General features: G+C 33.3%; 1 protein-coding gene across 3 annotated transcripts in view; it reads right to left on the bottom strand.

Moving 5' to 3' along the window:
* LOC139525464 (importin-4-like) overlaps positions 1-21,228 on the bottom strand; it is a 371,591-nt gene that overhangs the window by 67,195 nt on the left and 283,168 nt on the right. For all 3 annotated transcript variants that reach the window (XM_071320816.1, XM_071320818.1, XM_071320817.1), the window contains 3 exons: positions 18,127-18,290; positions 11,303-11,496; positions 7,743-7,913 (listed from right to left, as the gene is read on the bottom strand). In XM_071320816.1, the coding sequence (XP_071176917.1) occupies positions 7,743-7,913; positions 11,303-11,496; positions 18,127-18,290 (529 nt within the window). The remainder of the gene's footprint in view (positions 1-7,742; positions 7,914-11,302; positions 11,497-18,126; positions 18,291-21,228) is intronic.

The following is a 21,228-nucleotide window of genomic DNA, read 5'->3' as shown; positions in this document are numbered from 1 at the left end:
CATTGATGATTACGAAGATGACGATGTTTAAGATTAAATTTTTCTGTTGGCACCTTATTAATCATTGGTAGCAATCGAATGAAACTAGATACCCTTATAATGATTGTGGCCAAGCTTGGTTAAATTTGGTCTAGTAGTTTCAGAGGAGAAGATTTTTGTAAAAGTTAACGACAACTGACGCCAAGTGATGAGAAAAGCTCACTTGGCCCAAAGGAGCTAAAAAGACAAACAGACAAATGTTAGTACAGAAGACACAACATAGAAAACTAAAGACTAAGCATCACGAAACCACATCAAAACTTGGGGTGATCTCAGGTGCCCCAAAAGGGTAAGCAGATCCAACTCCACATGTGACATCCTTCGTGTTGCTAATTATGTTATTACAAATTCGGTAAAAAGTATAATTCGCTTAATATATACGCTTCACAACTCTATAACAGAAATTTGATATTTACATAGAAATTGACAAACATCTTACTATCAAGACATAAAAAACACATTTGGTTTTCAACAAATTATTAGAGTTAAGATCTAAATAACATCTATAGATCTTTCTTGTAACAAATTGGATATAAAATTCCTAGTTTTGAAATTGAAATGGGTCAAGGTCACTGTTATTTAACAGATGTGGGGAAAATTTGAAGTTTGCCCCCTATAGCCTAGGTAAATAATTTGTAAGGGTTCCACGGAAACCAGTGTCTCGCCTACTTCAGCTGTTAATCACAGGCTCAACAAGAATGAGGAAAAAAATTCTGTCCAAGGTTGGTAAAAATGCAGGATAATTTATGAAACTTATAAATGTTTTAAAACTTTAAAGGAAGACTGTATGTTATGTTAACATGGTTCACTGGAAGAGAACCAAGTCCATTTATCAGTAAAATACAGAAATAGAGGCTCTAAAGAGCCTGTGTAGCTCACATTGGTCTATGTGCATACATGTATTAAACAAAGAACACAGATGGATTCATGACAAAATTGTGTTTTGATGATGGTGATGTGTTTGTAGATCTTACTTTACTGAACATTATTGCTACTTACAATTTTCTCTATCTACAATAATCTTGGCCCTTTAGTTACAGAATAAAATATTTTGTAACAAGAATGTGTCCGCAGTACACGGATGCCCCACTCGCACTATCATTTTCTATGTTCAGTGGACCGTGAAATTGGGGTCAGAACTCTAATTTGACATTAAAATTAGAAAGATCATATCATAAGGAACATATATAGTAAGTTTCAGGTTGATTGGACTTCAACTTCATCAAAAACTACCTCGACCAAAAACTTTAACCTGAAACTGGACACCCCACTTGCACTATCATTTTCTATGTTCATTGGACCGTGAAATTGGGGTCAGAACTCTAATTTGACATTAAAATAAGAAAGATCATATCATAAGGAACATATATACTAAGTTTCAGGTTGATTGGACTTCAACTTCATCAACAGTTTATCTCTATCTATAATAGTATTCAAGATAAAAACCAAAAACAGCAAAATTTCCGTAAAATTACCAATTTGGGGGCAGCAACCCAACAACAGGTTGTCCGATTCATCTGAAAATTTTGTAGCAGTTAGATCTTCACTTGATTAACAATTTTACCCCTTGTCAGATTTGCTTTAAATGCTTTGGTTTCAGAGTTATAAGCCAAAATCTACATTTTACCCCTATGTTATATTTTTAGCAATGGCAGCCATCTTGGTAGGTTGGTCGGGTCACTGGACACATTTGTTAAACTACATACCCTAATGATGAGTATGGCCAAGTTTGGTTAAATTTTGCCCAGTAGTTTGAGAGGAGAAGATTTTTGTAAAAGTTAACGACGACGACGATGGATGCCGGACTGCAAGTGATGAGAAAAGCTCACTTGGCCCTTTGGGCAGGGTGAGCTAAAAACAGGTACAAAATTTTAACAAAATTTCCTTTTAGATACTTATTTTTTTTATCATAAACAAGCTACTGTCCAAGTTTGGTATATATCCAGTACAGTTTAAGAAAGTTATTAAAATTGTGAAAACTTTACCCACAGAGTGAATGTCATGTTTCCTGGCAAAACAACTAAGTTTATTTATAAATAAAATACTGAACCAGGAGCTCCGCAGGGCACAGCTTTATACGACTGCAGAGGTCGAACCCTGGACAGTTGGGGCAAGTATATATGGACACAACATTCAAGCTTGATACAGCTCTGAATTTGGATTGTGATCAAATTCTTGACATAATATGAGTTTCTGACACAAAACAAATGTCAAGATCTAACAAACCTATTATGCAATATTGTGCAATTAAAGATTTCTTCTTCAAACTTTTCAAAAATTAGGGGGGAAAATTAAACCTAGTTTCCCCCCTTTTTTGCCCCTAATTCCAAAACATTTTGAGCCATAACCCCCACAGTCATTACTAACCATCCCTTAATGGTATGAAAACGTGTGTTATAATTTCAGAGAGATTCATTCACTTAAACACAAGTTATTGTTTGAAACTACAAAAATGCTTAGTTTGTGCCCCCTTTTTGGCCCTTAATTCCTAAACTATTGGGACTATAACCCCCACATTCAATCCCAACCTTCCTCTAGTGGTATTAAACCTTCTGGTAGAGATCCATTCACTAAATCTAAAGTTATTGTCCGGAAACTAATGCGTCTTTGGACGACGGACATGATACCATTATATGATGCAAATTTTTTTTTGCGGTCGTCTAAATACAGGATTTTTTTTTTATACAAAATTTACTTCTTGATACTATTCTATGATCATAAACAAGCTTCTGTCCAAGTTTGGTAGAAATCTAGGATAGTTTAAGTAAGTTTAAAATTTCAAAAACTTTAACCACAGAGTGAACATTTATGGACGCTGCCGCCGATGACAACAGAATTTATGATCCCTATGTCTTGCTTTTTCGATAAAAGTCGAAGGCTCAACAAAAATGTCAATCTAAAGTCATTTTTAGCGATAACAATATAAAATATGTTCTAAAGGTAAGAACACAAGATATTTTTCTATAAATTAGTTGTTTTTTTGTTGCTCCAAACACATATATGAAGGAGAAAGCTATCTAAATGTGACTGAATTTTCCTGGATTTTTTGCTCCGACCTTTCACTCTGATTTAAAAAAAACCAAACAACATGACCACTACAAACAATGATGACAACGGTAGTTTTATGAGGCTTGTTCTCCTCTTTCCAATGATATAAAATGTAGTCCTGTGTAATTCTTTTAACCAAAATCGATCATTTAAACATTTTCTTCTTTTTGTTACATGTATCAAATATAAACTAGTCAAAGTGATGCCCCACACTTCATTCTGAAGTAAGTAACTGTAGGACTTTCTTTGAGATATTATTCAATATTTGTTCAAACAACAATCAAAATGAAAACTTTCTAGCATTCAAACTCTAGGAGGTGTTATCTGGGAACGCACCTCTTATGCAAGTAAATACTCAAAACAACTACAAAGTTCCACTTTATCCAAAAAGTGCAAATATTAATAACTAGATGCTCTCAAGAGCCTGTGTCACTCACCTTGGTCTATGGAAATATCAAACAAAGCAAACGCTCCAACATTGTAGACATGAATAGACCATGACAAAAATCTCTATTTTGTTGATCTTGTATTACTGATCTTTTAGTCTGTATAGTTTCTTTGGCTTATTTATAGATCTTGCCTTGGTGATAATTTTTTTAATTTAGAGTGTTTATTTATCTATTTTAGGTGTAATACTACCAAATCATGGTACGTCACATCCGGTTGTATACGATAATAGGTCAAAAAGAAATATTCCCTTGAATTTGTCAGTTGTAGGTAATTAATTAATCCTACATTTTATTGCAGTAAAAGATTTCTGTGTCATAAACATATGTCTTGGGTATTTCAAAGCACCATTATTTTTTTATTTGGGATTTCTTTAGAATATTTTGTAATCTTGAGGTTACATGGTGACTAAACCTTGTACACAGATAAAATAAGGGGAGACATTTGATTGGTTAACTTCCAGTGATGGTTATTTTCTTATATGTAATGAAATGTTATGTGAATATTTTTTTTATAGTACTGGACAGGATAAACCTTTACTCATGCCAAGTATTTCTTTCTTTGAAACATAGATAAATTCTACAGATTTTTTTGAAAAGTGCAAATTTAACAAAGACTAATAGGGGAAAATCAATGGTGGTATTACACATTATAATGAGGCTTAACAGGGAAAAAAAAGTTTCTCTCTTAATATCATAGTTTTCATGATAAATGGCAAAAATGAAAAAATAATCATAAAATTTGTCATTTATCATGTTTATGGGCAATAACTCCTTTAAAATTTGTCTAACAGCTTTGAAGTATATATGGACAATTGGTAGAGCTCATTATTCTGAAAAATTGTTTTCCTTTCAGATTTTCTTTATCTATAATGAATGGTTAAAAATAATAGTCAAAACTTGCTTTTTATCCCTATGTTCTACTTATAGCAATGTCAGCCCTGTTGGTTGGTAGGCAGGGTTATCTGACACATTTTTAACTAGATACCTTTGTGGTGATGTGGCCAAGTTTGGTTTAATTGGTCTAATAATAAAATTGAGAATGGAAATGGGGAATGTGCCAAAGAGACAACAACCCGACCATAGAAAAAAACAACAGCAGAAGGTCACCAACAGGTCTAGCGAGAAATATCCGCACCCGAAGGCATCCTTCAACTGGCCCCTAAACAAATATATACTAGTTCAGTGATAATGAACGACATTCTAATTTCCAAATTGTACACAAGAAACTAAAATTAAAATAATACAAGACTAACAAAGGCCAGATGCTCCTGACTTGGGACAGGCGCAAAAATGCGGCGGGGTTAAACATGTTTGTGAGATCTCCCCCCTCCCCCTATACCTCTAGCCAATGTAGAAAAGTAAACGCATAACAATACGCACATTAAAATTCAGTTCAAGAGAAGTCCGAGTCTGATGTCAGAAGATGTAACCAAAGAAAATAAACAAAATGACAATAATACATAAATAACAACAGACTAATAGCAGTTAACTGACATGCCAGCTCCAGACTTCAATTAAACTGATTGAAAGATTATGATTTCATCATATGAACATCAGGCACAATCCTTCCCGTTAGGGGTTTAGTATCATACCATCATAACATATATAAGAAGAACATAACCCGTGTCATGCCAACAACTGGTTTTTGAATAAATGTGTTTAGTTCCGATGCAAAGACCCTATAAAAGTTATCAAAAGTACCAGGATTATAATTTTATACGCCAGACGCGCGTTTTGTCTACATACGACTCATCAGTGACGCTCAGATCAAAATAGTTAAAAAGCCAAACAAAAACAAAGTTGAAGAGCATTGAGGACCCAAAATTCCCAAAAGTTGTGCCAAATACGGCCAAGGTAATCTACTCCTGGGGTAAGAAAATCCTTAGTTTTTCGAAAAATTCAAAAGTTTTGTAAACAGAAAATTTATAAAAATGACCATATAATTGATATTCATGTCAACACCGAAGTGCTGACTACTGGCCTGGTGATACCCTCGGGCACGAAACGTCCACCAGCAGTGGCATCGACCCAGTGGTGTAAATAGTTATCAAAAGTACCAGGATTATAATTTTATACGCCAGACGCGCGTTTCGCCTACATAAGACTCATCAGTGACGCTCAGATCAAAATAGTTAAAAAGCCAAACAAAAACAAAGTTGAAGAGCATTGAGGACCCAAAATTCCCAAAAGTTGTGCCAACTACGGCTAAGGTAATCTACTCCTATAAGTGAATCAATATTAACGCCAAAATATGCAATCTTTAATGACCTGACAACAGTATCGTAACTATATCCATTCTTAATAAGTCTGTTCAAAGGTCTGGCGTCTGGCCTCTGGCGTACTTAATTATAATCCTGGTACTTTTGATAACTATTTTGTTAGTTTTTGAGGTGAATACTGACATCTTTGTGCTTTATAAAGAATATTTCCATAAAAAATTGGATGTGAAATACCTGAACATATAAGAAGTCTGCATGTTGAGCTATATTTACGAGTGATGTCCTTATACCGATGATAAAATTTAGTTAATGTTTTGACTAGTTTGTGATATCGAAAACTCTGGTGTAATAATTTTTCAGTAATACATAAATTTCTCTCGTTAAAATCTAAAACATTGTTACATACACAAGCGAATCGTTCAAGTTGAGATATATTAACACCGTAAGATGGTGACAAGGGAACGTCACCATCTAAAAATGGATAATTAACGATAGGAAATGAAAAATCATCTCTTTTATCATAAATTTGTGTATTCAGTTTTCCGTTAGTGATATAGATATCAAGATTGAGGAAAGGGCAGTGGTCATTGTTAGTATTAGCTTTATTCAAAGTAAGTTCAACAGGATAAATGTCTTTAATATACATACTGAAGTCGTCATTATTGAGAGCCAAAATATCATACAAATATCTAAAAGTATTATTAAATTTGTTTATCAGATGTTGTTTCGATGGGTCTTTGCTTATTTTTGTCATAAATTGTAACTCATAGCAATACAAAAACAGGTCCGCAATAAGTGGTGCACAGTTAGTCCCCATTGGAATTCTGATAATCTGACGATATACGGAATCCCCAAAGCGAACAAAAATGTTATCTAGTAAAAATTCAAGGCCATATATAGTATCAAAGCATGTCCAATTGACATAGTTTTTTTGTTTATTGCTACTAAAAAATGACATAAAAGAGTTTGAACATATATATTCACATTCTGACTTTTTAAATGCCCATTTAATTAGGTGTGTGAATTTTTTCTTAATGAGAATGTGAGGCAATGTGGTATACAGGGTAGAAAAATCAAAACGTTGAACAGATTTAAAATCACCAATATAAGCATGCAATTTATCAAGTATTTCCAACGAGTTCTTGACACTCCAAAAGTAATTAATTCCACTATTTTCGAAGGCCTTATTTTTACAATTTATTATCAGGTTTTTAATTGTACCAAGTGTGCTGGTAAGAAGAATAGACAATTTAGTAGTGGAAAAATGGCTTGAAGACGAAATAAATCTATATTTGTAAGGTGTTTTGTGTAGCTTCAGTAGATTCAGAGGAGAAGATTTTTGTAAAAGGTTACAAAAATTGACTATGATAGACAATAACTACTAAAGGGATCAATTGACCATTTTGGTCATGACAACTTTTTATTCGATCTTACATTGCTGAACAATTTTGCTGTTTACAGTTTATCTTTATCTATTAAAATATTCACGAAAATAACCAAAAACTGAAAAATTTCAATAAAATTAACAATTCTGACACAGCAACCCATCAACAGGTTGTCTGATGCATCTGACAAATTCAGGCAGATAGGACTTGACCTGATGATCATATTTGACCTCATGATAAAGCTAAAAACTGCATTTTACCCCTATGTTCTTATTTAAAGCTAAGACGGCCATCTTGGATAATAAGTAGGGGGGAGGGGGGCATCGGATACATTTTTTAAACTAGATACCTTAAGGATGACTTAGGCCAAGTTTGGTTTACGGTTAACGGACAACGATGACGGGTGTAAAGTGCTGAGAAAAGCTAAGAATTACTCTTAGACAGATTCCCTTTGCTTTTGCTGCTCTTAAAATATAAGTTTTTTTCAAACATTTGGTATGTGGAGTACTTGATAAACATTGTGTTCAGGGAATATTCCCAATAATGATATCATACATTGTAAATAATTAATCTGGTTAAATAACCAGCTTTACTATACTTACTAATCTTTTCAATAAATCTACCAGAAAACTTCTAAAAAAAGGCAAGAATATATCTCCTCCTAATAGTTTAGCCATTACAGGAAGGACATCGCCTGCAGATTCAATCAACATTCCATCGAACTCTGCCTGTTGATCATCATCTTCTAAGGTATCTTCATCTTGGCAGGATAACTAGTGAAAAAAAAAAATTCAACATGAACATGTATGAATATCAAACCATGTCACACTTGTATTATCTGTTGAAGCACAAAATCTGGTTTCAAACTCTAATTATGCATAAATCAAACTAGAGGTAATGAAGAGCATGTGTAACTCACCTTGGTTTAAGTGCATATTCAACAAAGGGAATACTCCAACATTGCTCCTGTCAGATTTTCTCTTTTCATAACAGTTTTCAAAATAATAGACAAAATTTGAATTTTACCCTGTTCTATTTTTAGCAATGTCGGCCAACTTGGTTGGCAGGTGGGGTCATCAGAGACATTTCAAAACTAGACACTCTATAAATGATGACTGTGTCCAAGTTTAGTCTAATTTCAGAGAAGATTTTTGTAGAGGTTTACAATTATTAATCAACAATGAAGGACAATTACTCCAATAAGTGGTCGTCTGACCATTTCCTCCATTCCATTTTAAATGTAGATCTTGTCTTGCTGATAATTTTTGCTTATTTAAGTTTCTAACTATCTATTATAATTTTGATGATTAAAGGCGAAAACCCAAAACAATGGTAAAAATTCTCATCATAGGGCAATACTAAGGAGTCAACTGACGATTTTGACCATTCAACTTTTGTGTAGAACTTGTCTTGCTAATCATTTTTGCATTAAAGTTTTCTTTAACTATAACAGTTTTCAAGATAACTAGAACACACCCGCGATATCATGGGTCTGTGACTGAATTAACCATGTGCATTAAAGCAGTTGCTAAAATATGTAAATGAGAGGCCAATAGCATAAGACAACATATGTGAAATTGGCGTTATATCGTGCATTAATTTTATTCTGCATCAGTCCTTTTCTCGTAATAAAAAGAGACATGAATCAACATATTAAGAGTGTACATATTTATTGCTCTCGCTACAAGGTAGAAGAATAGGAGGGGTATTATTAAGACCATGTGATCGAGGGGTTAAGCCATTTTCATTTAAGAGCTGTTAAACTTTTAAATTCGCTGCTCCCTATGTTATACATAATACTCCATATGAACTCGGATATCTCAACTCCTTGAAAAGAATATTGGTATCGTTTTCGTTCTCTCTTTCCGCCTCTGAAACCCGAGTCTGTTATTTCTAATTTTGATAATTATGAAAGCAAATATATGTCACGCTCTGCTTTTTGTAAATTCACGGACAGATAACTTTAACTATACATCATAGGCCTGTTCCCTATTAAAATGATGAAAGCTTTGTAAAACATTTTTTGTGCAATAACAGTCGTTAGCAAAAAGAGAATTTATTCAAAGTAGGGAAGGATCCTCTAATTCTTCAAATATGATTAAGAGTACATGTATTTTCTGATTGATCTTGAGTGACGGAAGTGGAATAAAATTTGGGGGCCCTAACTTTTCTTGTGTCACATGTATTTTCAATATCAGATTCGTCATTTTCAATATCGGAATCGCCATTATCAGACACATTCAGTTCATTACTGCTTGACGCCAAAACCTCTGGTATTGACCCTATATATTGTTGAAAATTCGCAACTGTTTCATTTTCTAGTCTTCGCGTCTTATGTTATTAAACCAGTTCATTTCAGGAATTTTATACAGCATTAAAAAGGAATGGAATTCAATTCAAGACTAATTGAACCAAGAGATTGTTTCAAGACAACTTGTTATCGCGCTTTGCGTCATAATAGTTCACCAGTGATTTATGACATGTAGATCAAAATTTAAAATAATTTATGTTTAAATTTTAGTAGTTCAAATTTCAAAATAAGCGTTTTTATTAGAAGAAATTTTGGGTTTATTTTTATTACCCAAACATCACAGTTTACATCTTTAAAAATTGTTGCCTTGCTTAATCCCACAGATGGAAGGACACGAAAAGCCAAGACCCACTGATGCATCGTCGGGAATTTTAAAGGCCGAATACTAATTTTACAGTTGTCGGGATATGAACTAGAGGCTCTCAAGAGCCTGTATCGCTCACCTGACTCTACGTGGGTTTTTGAAATCATATAAAAAAAGATAAAATTTGGCTACAAAGTAACCTCATAAGGAAAGGAACATTCATGCTATGTTTGATTTCATTCAATTCAGTCGTTCTCTAGAAGAAGTCATTTGTATGCATTTCCCATAGGGTCCTATGTTAAACTAAGTCCCCCGCTGGCGGCCATCTTGTATGATGGATCGACTACAAGGTAATAACACTTGGTCAGCACCTCATAAGGAACATTCATGCTACGTTTGGTTTCATTCCATTCAGTGGTTCTCTAGAAGAAGTTTAAAATGTAAAAAGTTAACAACGACGACGACTGACGACAATTGATGAGAAAAGCTCACTTGGCCCTTTGGGCCAGATGAGCTAAAAAAGTGTCAAAAAAGTAGGTTAAAACAGGTATATCTTGATTGTTTTTAGTTTTTACAAATGCATGTACACATGTATTTTGTAAATGTTTCCCCTTTTTCTTTCAATTTCTAAATAGATATGTCATTGAACAGACAAACAAACACGGGCAGGTGAGGGGGTTCCCAGATAATTTGAAAATGTTCATGTCGGACCCGATAAGGCAGTTTCCGTGAACGAATATCGGCAATTTTATTTAACTTATTATAAATAATATACTTGTTTTGTCCTATATGTATGTAACGCGTTAGCCATATGCCCGATTTAATCAGATTGAAACTGTGTGGTTTTCCCCGAGAGTTTAACATTATATAAACAGTGCATGATCAAAAGTGTTTTTTTTTTACAAATTTCATATAAAACCTCACTTTTTCAAAAAAGTATAGAAGGCATTTGATGTTGGATTTTCACAAATAGTGAGTTAAAAGAAGCAGAATCGTCTAAGGTATACTAGTTAAATTTGTCATAGTTTTGTCGTATATTATTTTGGTTCCTAATGCTTATGTATAAGTTTTTTTACAATTAAATTTCGTTGAAATACATAAAAAAAATTCGAAACAAAAACAATACTGATAATTCCACTTTAAATTGAAAATGTTCTACAACAAAAATCTAACCAAATAAACAAATATAACTGTGACAATTCTGCTTCTATTGGTACCAAGTACATTAAAATTCGATCAGAAATGTCCCCACAATATTTTTTTGAAAAAAAAGTAGTGTTGTAAGAAACAGACATGGAATTCTGTCGCAGCTCATATATATATGAAGTACCCCTACAAAATATAGGTAATAAAGATGACACAAAATAGACAAAACACATCAAAACTCTAATGTAATATGCTAATTACTATATTCAATCTTGTATCAAGTATCACATCATTATATCTTCAAGGAGGGCTACAATAAGCAATAAAATCGCACATATGTAACTTATACCGCACTTGATTATATAGTAAGTGTTTTTGACCTAACAGAAAAACCTTCTAACCTTGTTTGTAAATGCTTCTTTCATCCTTGCAAGTATGGCACCAGTTGCACCTTGAACATCTAAAACAGGTCTTCCTATTTTTTCTAACATTTCATATAAAGTATCAATTGCAGTCATAACAACTGTTCTATCTGTATCTTCCTGGACTATTTCTAAGATTCTTTTAACAACTGACTGCAACATATTTGTTAACACTGAAATGAAACCATAAATTATTTTCAACACAAAGAATATCCATCTTTCCTTTCCAACCTGTCTTAAGTTAAAAAGATTATTCGCATTAAACAAAACTTTGAGTTCAACAAGTGTCCCCAAAATGAAGTTTTTCTTTGTCAACTTTTCTGCTATGTAATCTGATGATACTATCGGAAGAAATATTGTGGAAAAATCATAAAACAAGAGGCTGTCACAACGACAGCAAACCGGATTTATTTACATTTATTTGTGTCCTGGCAATATCACAAGAACCATTACTGATGAATGGTGAAAGTGAAAATCATCAATATCAAATTTGACCTCCATTTTGTCATCAGTATCAACATTTTGAAATAATAATATTTGAAAAGCTTAGATTGAATGGTTCATGAGTAAATGCAACAACGTGAATGGAAACGCCATTTTACAATCTTTCAAGAACCATAACTCCTGAACAGTAAAAGTCAAAATCGTCATTATGGAACTTGACCTCTATTTTGTCATCAGTAACAATTTTACATATTAAAATTTCAAAAGCTTTGGTTGAATGGTTCATGAGAAAATGCACGGACACGACGGGAAACACCATTTTTCAATCTTTCAAGAACCATAACTCCTGAACGGGAAAAGTCAAAATCGTCATTATTGAACTTGACCTCCATTTTGTCATCAGTAACAGCATATTAAAATTTCGGAAGCTTTGGTAGAACAGTTCATGCATAAATGCACGGACACGACTGGAAACTCCATTTTTCAATCTTTCAAGAACCATAACTCCTGAACGGTAAAATTCAAAATCGTCATTATTGAACTTGACCTCCATTCTGTCATCAGTAACAACATATTAAAATTTGGGAAGCTTTGGTAGAACAGTTCATGAGTAAATGCACGGGCACGACTGAAAACTCCATTTTTCAATCTTTCAAGAACCATAACTCCTGAACAGTAAAAGTCAAAATCACCATTATTTAACTTGACCTCCATATAGTTGTCAGTAATAACATATTAAAATTTTAAAAGCTTTGGTTGAACGGTTCATGAGTTAATGCACGGACAACATTTGATTGCCGCCTTTCAAGAACCATAACTCCTGAACGGTAAAAGTCAAAATCGCCATTATTGAACTTGACCTTCATATAGTTGTCAGTAATAACATATTAAAATTTTAAAAGCTTTGGTTGAACGGTTCATGAGTTAATGCACGGACAACATTTGATTGCCGCCCGCCCGCCCGACCGCCCGGCCGCCCGCCGTACATCCCCAAATTAATAACCGACATTTTTGTCACAAAAATCCGGTTAAAAATTGGCGGAACCCCTACTTAATTTTTTGGGGATCCAAACTAAATTTCTTTGAAATTTTTTTTTATGTACTTCCTTAGTACCATAAAGATGAAACCATATACCATATTATTTCCTAACTCTGACACAGGCATGTGAACCAATGGTAAGATGCCAGACTTGTGTGACTGAAGGGTAGTGGGTTCGACTCCAGTCACCAGTTATAAAACTTGAGCAAGATACTTCACTCGCTTGTTCAAGTCTTCTAAGCTGTTTTAAACCGAGTATGTGGTTCAGGGCAGTAATGTACATATTGAATTGTGTGTCCTGTTTGCTTCATAAAGGAGCCCTGATTATGGTTTGAAAGGTTCAATGACCATGAGTGATAATTTGTGTGACGATTTATTGTAAATATCTATGACCATGTATAAAATATGCTAGTTAAAGTCCTCTTTATTTGAATATTATTGTCAAACTCCAAATATTCCACTTTAAATAAAAGAAGAGCACAACATTTTGTATAAGGCTTTGTACAATGTATGTGGTCATGGAAATTTACAATATACATTAAAAACTGCTGGAGAAAAAAAAACTGTTGATCTACTTACCTACTCTCCTGTGAAATCTAGGGTTGGGAGAGGGGAAACAGGCATATTTTTAAACGTGGCCCAATATTTAAACTAGAACTGTATTTAGTGGTGATATTCATTGTGTAAAAGTTTTATAACATTTGGGTGAGGCACTTCAAGTATAAAAAAGAAAACCAACTTTGGGACGTACGGAGGGATGGACGTACAGATAGACAAGGGTTAAACTGAATGCCCCCTTCGCATAAAAAGCAAGGAGACGCGCATATAGACTCCTTGGTGGAGGATTTCATGGTTATGATGGATTAAGCAATGGTGCATCTATACAAAATATATTGTATTTTCAATACTTCTCTAAGATTTAGAGCTATTATTACCAACAACAAGCGCATACGAACTAACCGAAAACTTCCAAAACTAGAGGCTCTAAAGAGCCTGTGTCGCTCACCTTGGTCTATGTGAATATTAAACAAAGGAAGCAGATGGATTCATGACAAAATGTGTTTTGGTGATGGTGATGTGTTTGTACGTCTTACTTTACTGAACATTCTTGCTGCTTACAGTTATCTCTAACTATAATGAACTTGGCCCAGTAGTTTCAGTGGAAAATGTTAGTAAAAATTTACAAATTTTATAAAAATTGTTAAAAATTGACTATAAAGGACAATAACTCCTCAGGGGGTCAATTGACCAATTGGGTCATGTTGACTTATTTTAACGTCTTACTTTGCTGTGCATTATTGCTGTAAACAGTTTATATATAATAATATAAAATAATAACAAAAAAACAGCAAAATTTCCTTAAAATTACCAATTCAGAGGCAGCAACCTAACAACGGGTTGTCCGATCCATCTGCAAATTTTAGGGCAGATAGATCTTGACCTGATTAACAATTTTACCCCATGTCAGATTTGCTCTAAATGCTTTGGTTTTTTAGTTATAAGCCAAAAACTGCATTTTACCCCTATGTTCTATTTTTAGCCGTGGTGGCCATCTTGGTTGGATGGTCGGGTCACCAGACATATATTTTACACATAACTAGATACCACAAAGATGATTGTGGCCAAGTTTAGATTAATTTGACTCAGTAGTTTCAGAGGAGAAGATTTTTGTAAAAGATTACTAAGATTTACGAAATATGGTTAAAAATTGACTATAAAGGGCAATAACTCCTAAAGGGGTCAAGTGACCATTTTGGTCATGTTGACTTATTTGTAAATCTTACTTTGCTAGACATTATTACTGTTTACAGTTTATCTCTATCTATAATAATATTCAAGATAATAACCAAAAAAAGCAAAACTTCTGTAAAATTACCAATTCAAGGGCAGCAACCAAACAACGGGTTGTCCATCTGAAAATCTCAGGGCAGGTAGATCTTGACCTGATAAACAATTTCACCCAGTCAGATTTGCTCTAAATGCTTTGGTTTTTGAGTTATAAGCCAAAAACTGCATTTTACCCTTATGTTTCTATTTTTAGCCGTGGCGGCCATCTTGGTTGGTTGGCCGGGTCACGCCACTTATTTTTTAAACTAGATACCCCAAAGATGATTGTGGCCAAGTTTGGATTAATTTGGCCAAGTAGTTTCAGAGAAGAAGATTTTTGTAAAAGTTAACAACGACGACCAAAATATTGTCCTCCATCTAAAATAGATTGGAAAGAGTGTTGTCAAGTCACCAAAGATGCTCTTTCCTCGTTTTGTAAAAAAATGGTGTAAACAGGAAAAATCTCTTGATTCTTATTTAAATAAATGTATGAATGTGGTAGATAAGAGAATATCACATTTTGAAAATAATTTAGAAGTAAATAATAGAGTACATAATACACCTATTTCCAGAATAAGAAATAAACTTCAAATACTTTCAAAGCGGTTTGTGTTTGTACCGGCCGACAAAGCAGCCAACAATGTGGTGGTGGTATGCTGTAAATACTACACGGACGTTCTTAAGAATGAAATTTTAAATTCATCTACATTCAAGTCCATCCACTCCACAGAGAGTCATATAGCAAACAAGCATATCACAACCACATCAAAGCTTAAGGCTTCTTCTGACCATTTGAATGTCCCTTTTATGTATTGGCTACCTAAACTACACAAAAAAACATTTAAATATCGTTTCATCTCGGCCTCTAGTAAGTGTTTTACAACTAATCTTTCAGTGCTCTTAACTAGTTCATTAACTACTATTAAAGAGCTTATCATAAACTATTGTAATAAAATATATGAACATAGTGGTATAAACCATTTTTGGAGTGTAAAAAATTCTTTGGATGTTTTAAATAAAGGACGTGCTTTTGGTGGTCCTTTTGATTCTGTTAATAGTTTTGATTTTTCTACTCTTTACACTACACTTCAACACTATCTATTAAACCAAAGTTTTCCTATTTAATTAAATGGTCGTTTGGTAAAGCTGAATGTAGATATATTTGCTGCAACTCATTTAAAGCCTTCTTCTCAAATGAGAAAGGTAAATATGCTAGATATACTTACTGGAGTTGTGATGAGATGATTGAAGCTGTTAATTTTCTCCTTGATAATATTTATGTACGTTTCGGCAACAAAGTTTATCGACAGGTTGTAGGTATCCCCATGGGCACTAATTGTGCCCCTTTAATAGCACACTTGTTTTTGTACTGTTACGAATCACAGTTTATGACTAAACTCAGTAAAGACCCGTCGAAATTGCATTTAATTGATAAATTCAACAACACTTACTGTTATCTTGATGATATATTTTCGTTAAATAATCAAGAATTTTCTCAATATACTGCTGAAATTTTACCCCAAGGAACTTACTTTAAATAAATCAAATTTATTCGGTAATAACTGTCCTTTCCTGGATTTAGATATTTCGGTTTTAAACGGGAAACTCCACACTAAAATTTACGACAAAAGAGACATTGTTTCGTTCCCTATCGTTAATTTTCCATTTTTAGATGGTGATGTTCCTTTGGCACCATCTTACGGTGTTTATATTTCACAACTTGTTCGCTATGCCCGTGTCTGTTGTGACGTTTTTGATTTTAACAAACGCAACCTATGTATTACTGGTAAATTATTAAACCAGGAATATCGTTCCCATAAATTACTTAAAACCTTTACTAATTTTTTCCATAGGTATAAAGATTTGGTTTTGAAGTTTGGTTGTACCTGTAGAAAACTTATTTCAAACGGGATAGCACATCCTCATTTTTACGGAAAGGTTGTTAACCATGCCTGGAAATTTAGAAATGGTCCATGTAAACTTGTCGCTCCTTTAAATAAACTTATTCTAAAAGGTTGCCTATTCAACACTGTAATAAGATCATTGAATATTGTTTCTATTGGTATAAATATTGATTTTGTTATCAGTAAATTAAAAGCTAACTAAATATTACTGTATGTTATATACATATACATATTCATGGATCTACAATCTGTCGATACCTGTAACTTGGCATTGCACAAGGTCATGTTTTTTCTCTGGCTGTTTATGACGTCGTTACACTAAATCCATTGGATGTTGGATGTGTCTGGATTGATAGTTTTGTCTGAGATGCATGATTTTTTATTAGTTGTAAGTGGCTTTGAACTAGCAGTCAGATAACTGTGAGTACTGTCAGATCTGTTCATTGTGTCTTTTTGTGTCGGGATGTATAAGTACCCGGCCACTTCCACTTGTATTTTTGTCCATCTGGTCAGTTAAGCCTTTTTCAACTGATTTTTATAGTTCGTTCTTATGTTGTACTGTTATACCACTGTACCAGGTTAGGGGAGGGTTGGGATCCCGCTAACATGTTTAACCCCACCACATTATTTATGTATGTACCTGTCCCAAGTCAGGAGCCTGTAATTCAGTGGTTGTCTTTGTTTATGTGTTACATATTTGTTTTTCATTCATTTTTTTACATAAATAAGGCCGTTAGTTTTCTCATTTGAATTGTTTTACATTGTCTTATCGGGGCCTATTATAGCTGACTATGCGGTATGGGCTTTTCTCATTGTTGAAGGCCGTACGGTGACCTATAGTTGTTAATGTCTGTGTCATTTTGGTCTTTTGTGGATAGTTGTCTCATTGGCAATCGTACCACATCATCTTTTTTATATTTGAACTGGGAAATGATAATCCTGTGAATAACAGTAATGGAATTAATATGGACCATTAATAACTACATTCAGAGAATAGAGCAACTATCAAGCAAGTGTTCGAGTAGACGATAGTAGTGTTGATTAAATGACTACTAAAGTTAAACTTTAAAAACAGACCCAAAAGGTGAACTATTCTATTGAGAGCTGGTAGAGCATCAAAAATACTAAGGATTGGTAAATCAAATGACATCAGCTGTAACAAAATGTCAATAGTCTTAAGTACAGTTAATGAATTAGAAATCATAAAGTAAGAAAAAGAACAGGATATAATGGATGATGAGGAATCCGAAGCATTCTGTCATCAGATTGATGCTAAAAGATGTAACTTAAAAATTAAAAGAGAAAATAATGTTTATCAAAGTGAGGACTTTTGTCAGTCATACTGTATCCTCTAGATATACACATCTTCTTCAATCCTTCTATCAATTATATTTCAAAAGAAATGGTCCATCAATTTTCTTGACATAAATACTGCCCTTTTCAAGGATATACAATGCATATAAAAGTCTATATTGGGCCCCTGACAATTCTTATACAAAATGAAAAGGTCTGGCTTTAAGAGAAATGTGAATAGAGCCTTGCCTCACATTCATAGAAGTGAAAAAACATATTTACATATTCCTATATACCTGTGTTTATTTCCTCAGATGCATTTTGCAAGTTTGCTTTGTGAACACATATACACATATTGCCTACTGCTACTAAAGCTGCCTTCTTTACACCAGGTGTAGGGTAGTTGGCCATTTCCAGCACTACACCAAAACTTTGTTCTAGGTATGGAAAGAATATAGACCTGTAAATCAAATTCAATTATTTTACCAAACAACAAGTTAAAATTTGACAAAAGATGGCTCTTTAATGTCCAGTTGCAATTTAAATACATATTAAGTATGAGCACATAGTATTGGTTTATGAATGTATACACTTCTTTTTTTGAAGATTGAAAGGCTGAATTAGAATCATGACAAGGTCGTCATAAAGTATCAGTCTGAATGAAAACAAGTCACTTTACCCTAGACACAATATTCTAGATCCACCTTTTTAAACAGTATTTTTTATTACTCCTAAATTGCTATTGCTTTGCACAGCAATATCCTGGATATAAAGTATTGTGAAAAACCTGAATTTTGTGTATTTTTCTTACATGAATGTAAAATATATCTTGGAGTACACAAAGCAATAAAAATAATGCATTATATAACATTATAAAGATTTGTTTATTTCATGTGCTTTTTTAAAATGCTGTGTAGTAATAATTTATCCTCTTTTGAATGACAATTATAACATATTTCAAACATTAAAACATAAGAGTAAATAATTATTACAAACATCATATCTTCTTTCACTTTACATGCTAAGTATTAACATAAAACGACAAAGTTATTTTTCATTTACCTGTATATATTATCAAAACCGTTTTTTTCAAGAGTGATTATTTTTGAAGGATTAAATGTTTCGCGGTGGTGTCTTTTCATGGCTTTGTTTGTTTGCTTTTTGGCCTTGAATATTTGTCCCTAATATTTTATTAACTGTGCATTTGCATTCAAATATCGCAGATCAAATTTATTCGTTCATAGTGTGTTAATTTGCGTTTTTTGATTGAGTTAAGCCTTCCAATTGATATTTTATCGTGTGTTTTGCTATTGTTTCAGAAAAAGGGAGAGGGTTTGGTACCATTAAAACGCTGAATCCCACTGCAAATGTTTGCACTTGTCGTAAGTCAGGAATCTAATGTACAGTAGTTGTTGTTTGTTTATGTAATTTATACGGGTTTCTGGTTCATCGTTTTTTATATAGATTAGACCGTTGGTTTTCCTGTTTGAATGGTTTTACACCAGTCATTTTGGGGCCCTTTATAGCTTGTTGTTCTGTGTGAGCCAAGGCTCCGTGTTTAAGGCCGTACATTGACCTATAATGGTTTACTTTTATGAATTGCTATTTGGATGGAGAGTTGTCTTATTGGCACTCACACCACATCTTCCTATATCTATCTGATCAACTGTGGTTGACCATTTTCAATTTGACAACCAAGGTTTACTGCCAACTTCAGACAAACTGAACCATGGTGAATAAAAAACAGATCTGGTTGATAACCATGGGAATTTATAACAAACTGTAAATTTCTCTGAGACTTTTAACATTTAAACGTTTTTCAGTGGTACACATTTTTGACCATTTTTAATTTCTTTTCCCCCCCAAGATGTAAATTCTGGCCCTCTGACCTTTCATGTTTATGTTCAATAAAAATATATTCTCTTTTCATTTGAAAACACATATAAACTGAGCAGTTAAGCTACAGTACACAGAATGAATGTGGTCTAAGAACTTAAACTTAAAAACTTAAAATTTGTAAATTGGACATTTACCTATTATGGTCCAATATCCAAAATCTAAATACATGGTTAGATTCAGATATCATAGAACCCCAAGAATTCAATTTTTGATGAAATCAAATAATATTCAATATAAGACCCTGTAGACCTCAATGTGGACAAATTTGATAACCGGGCCCAAATATTAAAAATCTAAATACATGGTTAGATTCAGCATATTGAAGAACCCCATATATTCAATTTTTGTTGAAATAAAACAAAGTTTTATTTTTTACCCTTTGGACCTTAATGTAGACCAATTGGAAAACGGGACAATACTGTGCAATTAGATATTTCTTGCAATTGCACAATACTGTGCAATTGAAGATTTCTTGCTATTGCACAATACTGTGCAATTGAAGATTTCTTGCTATTGCACAATACTGTGCAATTGAAGATTTCTTGCTACTGCAGAATACTGTGACGGCTTGCACAAAATTGACGGCAACTGTAAAATGCGCCTTTTAAATAGTTTTATACAACCGTGTTTAAAATATTTTTGAATAAGAATAGGAATAAGAATTTTTTTATAATAAAATGATGAATGCATGCCATTAAAATCCACATTATCAGTAAGGTAAATTAAAATTTAATTTATAAAGCATGAAACAGGCATATAGAAAACGGAAAAAATACGGTGTAACTTGTAACATTTAATAAGCATAAATTATAGTTTTTTACCTAAAGCTTATACAAATTCAACATATTTTCCTGCATTTCTGTACAATACAATTGTTCGGATTCGGACTCGGACATCACACGAAGTTCATCGCAAATAAAATCAAAAACGATCATGGTAGATAAGTTTGGAATGGTCTTCGTTATGTGTAAGAAATAGTAATTTGGAAGGACTAATAATCGAAATGGAAGAATCGACAAGAAAAATATGTAATTACAATCTTTTTATTTTCAAAATAACTTGGTAGTCCAAATGTGCATAACCAGAGGTTTAAAATAATCTGCAAAATATAAATGATTAGATAGTCCAGACTGAACACATGAATTTTTTTAATATCCAGCTAGTATGTTACAATCTTAAGAAATGACATTTTAACGCTATTTTCTGAAAAGCGTCCACGTCATAATCGCTAATCATTTCCATTTCACTGGTCTTAGCATATATCTATTTATATTTCCAGAATGTGCATTTGCTGCACTTTTGTTCGAAAGAAAAAAGAAATATGTTGAACGTAAAGTTATGTGATCAATTAAGTGTTCAGTGTTTTTGTTACGCGCATGTTTTCTGGAGGAAAATGTCGACGTCGTAAATGGTAACCAGATTTATTTTCTTTTGGGTTTGTCGACTTTGTTGCTTTGCTTTTTATCATAATAATGTCAGTTTTTTAACTATTATTTTAT

This window comes from Mytilus edulis, chromosome 5 (genome assembly GCF_963676685.1).
Source record: "Mytilus edulis chromosome 5, xbMytEdul2.2, whole genome shotgun sequence".
Taxonomy (NCBI): Eukaryota; Metazoa; Mollusca; class Bivalvia; order Mytilida; family Mytilidae; genus Mytilus; species Mytilus edulis.
Note: the sequence above shows the minus strand (reverse complement) of the source record. Positions and strands in the feature narration are given on the sequence as shown.